Consider the following 4,352-nt stretch of genomic DNA (forward strand, 5'->3'; position numbering starts at 1 on the left):
TGCCAGTCTTTGAGCCATCAGTGCCACCTCTCATTGCTCGGCTCTTTGCAATGGAGGCGCACCGTTTCCCGGAACCGGAGACTCAGGCATAGATGGCACAGGGTTTTCATGGAAGCACTGCCCAGTGCATTGCCTGGCTATGTGCCCGACGCCCTCACATCTCAAACAAATGGGTTGGCCATCCCGGGTATACCTTGGCTTAAACTTGGGCTTACTAGGTTTCTCACAAGTTGGGTCAGACCTCTGAATCGTGAGATCACGGACAGCATTGGTAAGGTCCCCGATTGCTTTCCCTTGTTGTGTAATTACCTTAATTACCTCTTGTAGGGCTACAGTCAAGTCATTTGGTACAGTGGCGGTCATCCTTGCATGCTCTGCACTTTCCTCCACACTCACTAGGTTTCGGTTTCAGGCCACATTAGCTGGACGAGGTCTCTCTTCTGAGCACCACAAAAGGGCCTCCTCACGAACTTCGAATAATGTAGCATGAGGTCGCTCTCTGACCACCTTGCGCAGTTCCCTCCGGAGTGCTGAATCCCTCACCCCTTCTATAAACTGGTCTCTCAAAACCAACTGCACATTTGGAACACAATGTGGTGCTTGTTGCAGTGCAGCATTTAACATCAATGACAGTGCATGTGAAAAATCACGAAAATCCTCACCTTCCAATTGTTTTCGTGCATAAAATGTGTGCAACAACTGGGAGGTGCTACGCTTTTCCCTGAAAGCTGCCCTCAAATATGAGAACAGGTCTTCAGCTGATTTATCTTCCCCCCCCATACACAACCTGATTTCATCTAGTGCTGAACCCCTTAAGTGGGAGAGGATAAAATCTACCTGATCCTCAGTATTCAACCCCCTCACTCTTATAACCCTCCCCAGTTCCTCAATGAACTCATCAACATTTTGGCAGTCCTTACCTGGATCCCCACTGAAAGGTACAATTTGTTTCTCCCTTGGGATATACACATAGGATCTAGTATGAACATTAGTCATGTTTGCAAGGGCTGACATTACTTCATCATGTCTACGTCCCAACTCCAATATCTGGGACTGAAGCTGTGAGACAGGGTTACCTTCCTCAATGTCCATTTCCGGCGCTGCAGCACCTGCACCTTGAATGTCTTCCGCCATTGTGGCTGCACCGTCCATGTCCTCAGCATCCATGGCTTTGCCGTAGTCACAGAAAGTCTCAGTTCTCAAACAGTCAGTTCAACAAGCACTGTCCTCCTCGAAGTCCTCACACACAGCAGTCCTGCTACACTGGCCCTTTGTCCTGCTGCCGCTTCTGTCAGGATGGCACTGCAGGTCCTTCCAGCACTACCATTGTTTGCACCCTTCTACTTTTGTACTATCGTAACAAATAAAAATCAGCCCCAAAAAAAACAGAATCCCACTTCTGACACCAAAATTAGATGTGGCCGTCTTGACGTAATTCTAATATACTAAGGAAAAAGACAATGCCAAGACATCTAATAAAAAAGGATTGTAAATATTCTCCGTGAGCGCAGAGTCCAAAGCTCGTGGCCAGTGGTGTTCGGACTGGAGTTTGAACATCTGCTTAATGATATAAACGGGAATCACCCACGAGCTCTCCCGCAGCCGTCCCAGCACAGCACAGGGGAACGATTTCACTCTATGGCTTTGTTCTAAGCAACGGGGGCGTCCCGGGGCTCGAAATTCGTAGGGTAGGAAGGGGTAGTGACGCTGGGTGTAACTAAAAAGGTGCCATTGTCCGGTGAATTCCGCCGCCCCCATTTGGAGATCTCCAGGCTGCAGTTATACCCTTCTCGCATATTCGCTGATGCTGCTTTAGGGGTCATCTGCAAATTTACATCACATAAAAAAACGAAGTCCAATAATTAATTCAAATCAATGTTTACAGTAAATGCCTAGAGGGCAAACTGACTAAATATATATTGCCAATAACTGGCCTTAGACAATACTTTCCCTAAGTATGTACACAAATATTTTTGAAAGAAAACAATTACAGTAATTAGCCAAAATGGGTTTTTCGTGTTCCAAATGTTGTAGTATGTTCCTATTGAACAGACTGACTTACTACAGTTGACATTTTGCTAATATCTTTCTTACTGTACAGTATATAATTATTCTTAAGAAATTACTGTAATTCACCTAAAAGTTTTTTTTAATGTTCCAAAGGTTGTAGTACGCTCCTAGTGACTATACTGACTTGCTATAGGTAAAATGTTGCTGATATCGTCCTTACTGTACATACAGTAGATCAATATTTTAATACTACAACCTTTGGAACATGAAAAAAAAAACTTTTGGTGAATTACTGTAGTTTAAAAAAAAAAAGAAATTTGTATACTGTACATACCGTAAGGGCGATATTGGCAAAATCTAACCTGTAGTAAGTCAGTCTTGTATCTAGCAATGTACTACAACCATTGGAACATGGAAAAAAATAAATTTTTAAAGAAAATAATTGTGTACTGTACATATATGGAGGCAGTTATTGGCAAAATCTCACCTGTAGTAAATCACTATGAGTAATAAAAGATTTACAGTTTGACAGTGTGTTATTTTAAATGTTACAAGTAATTTCAAATAAAATTAATTAAACGCTTTAACCCAGTCGGTGGAATTGTCAGACGGTCCCTTGGGTGCGATACCGCGTCAACGCTTTCTCCGGTTTAAATTTGCACCAACAATACACCTAGGCTAGGCGGTTTTGAATTCCTTTTTTACGTTGATATAAAGTGGTTGCATATTGTTAAACTAATTACTAATGGTAGTGATATCTTTGTGACTGTCGACTCTGTAAATCAGTGGCAAGGGAAAGCGAATGTACGGTGCATATCGAACCCAAAACTAACTGTACGATGCTAGAAAGGCGATTAGAAAGAAAATGCAGCGCGTTGCGTTCTTCTGACCTTATTTGCTTACCTGTATTTGGTTCGCATCAGGCAAGGAAAGCGAATGTACGGTGCATATCGAACCCAAAACTAACTGTACGATGCTAGAAAGGCGATTAGAAAGAAAATGCAGCGCGTTGCGTTCTTCTGACCTTATTTGCTTACCTGTATTTGGTTCGCATCATCAATAAAGTGTATTCCGAGATCTGAGGTCTTCACTGTATTTATCACTTCACTGTATATATCACTGTATTAGTTCACTTATGCGTCGTTGGGGAATCCTGGAGTGTGAAGTATGAGGGAAACCCCTGTATTGCAGCAAAGCATCACACAAGCCATGATACAAAGTTAAGGAAACTAAGCAACCGAAAGCAGTATCTTCCTCAGATGTAATGTTAGTTCTGTACATCAGCGTCGGGTAAAATAGCATTATAATCTCCTTTGCGGTAGAGAAAGCTGCTTACATGTAGGCTAGTCTACACGGGGAAACGAGTAACAGCGAAGATGTTGAATTAAAAGTAAACACAATCAGCTTTTCCGCATATTGATACTGGCCCTGATAATCATAACTTCTGTTTACCGCTTGCTCCATTTCTGCAGATCAGTTTTGTGAATGAATGACTTAATCCACCTGTTGCTTTGGTCTTCATCAACAGCCGCTTGCTCCACCTGCTGGTGAGCGACTGAAAGCAGATGGAGATCATGCATTGGTGCTCTACAGAGCCATAGAAAGAGAGAGTTGCGTCACCGGAAGTCCAAAACGCTCGATCGTCACGTGATTCACGTAGACCTCAAATAGTTCCAGGAAGTTCATAGCGGGCAATTGAAATACATTGAGTTGGAGAGACAGAACTGTGATTTTTGGTAATTAGTAGACAATAAAATAATGTATTTACATTATTTATAAAATAATGTATACATGTATACGTAGTATATATATGTAGTTATATCAGTGTTGTTTTTAAAAGATAAAATCCGCTAATATTTGAGGATTAATGTGGTCAGCTATCCTTACCTGCCTTGTTAACATATTTTAGGCTGAAGTTACCATGATAAAAGTCCGTGTTTGCTATATAAACGACATTGTGGTCTTCTACCAAGGTAACTTCAGCCTCTCTATATAAATATAATTATATATGTATGTATGTGTGTTTTTACAACTTGCACGTTAGTCAAGTTCATTGTCGTTTTACTAATCTCATGGTAAATGTTAAGTTTGTTGTCTTAGAAAATTAATTCCAAATAAATGAAGATATTTTATTAAGTGAAAACAAATCTTGTTTAATGTTTTTGATTCTTGTGCACCCCTCAATTATTCATATATAAAAATATATTTGTAGTACATTCCAATTTAAAACAACTTAAAACATTTTTACACATTTAATCATATATTTTATGTATGTTGACTTTTGTTATGCACTTATTTACAGCAATCGATTTATACATTTATAATAAACTATAAAGCATGTT

The 4,352-nt window shown here is 40.4% G+C and overlaps 1 protein-coding gene and 1 long non-coding RNA gene across 2 annotated transcripts in view; both read right to left on the reverse strand.

The window, feature by feature from the left end:
• Positions 1 to 1,311, reverse strand: part of LOC107699248 (uncharacterized) — a 4,317-nt gene extending 3,006 nt beyond the window's left edge. Inside the window, exon 1 of the mRNA XM_016500444.1 lies at positions 663 to 1,311. Coding sequence (XP_016355930.1) covers positions 663 to 1,167 — 505 coding nt within the window. The 5' untranslated portion in view covers positions 1,168 to 1,311. The remainder of the gene's footprint in view (positions 1 to 662) is intronic.
• Positions 1,312 to 3,523: 2,212 nt separating this feature from the next.
• Positions 3,524 to 4,352, reverse strand: part of LOC107699251 (uncharacterized) — a 4,722-nt gene continuing 3,893 nt past the window's right edge. Inside the window, exons 2-3 of the long non-coding RNA XR_001635441.1 lie at positions 3,898 to 3,901; positions 3,524 to 3,597 (exon numbers count right to left, since the gene is read on the reverse strand). This is a non-coding gene — a long non-coding RNA (uncharacterized LOC107699251). The remainder of the gene's footprint in view (positions 3,598 to 3,897; positions 3,902 to 4,352) is intronic.

The sequence above is a fragment of the Sinocyclocheilus anshuiensis genome, unplaced genomic scaffold, assembly GCF_001515605.1.
Source record: "Sinocyclocheilus anshuiensis isolate Anshui unplaced genomic scaffold, SAMN03320099.WGS_v1.1 scaffold334, whole genome shotgun sequence".
In the NCBI taxonomy this organism is placed as follows: domain Eukaryota; kingdom Metazoa; phylum Chordata; class Actinopteri; order Cypriniformes; family Cyprinidae; genus Sinocyclocheilus; species Sinocyclocheilus anshuiensis.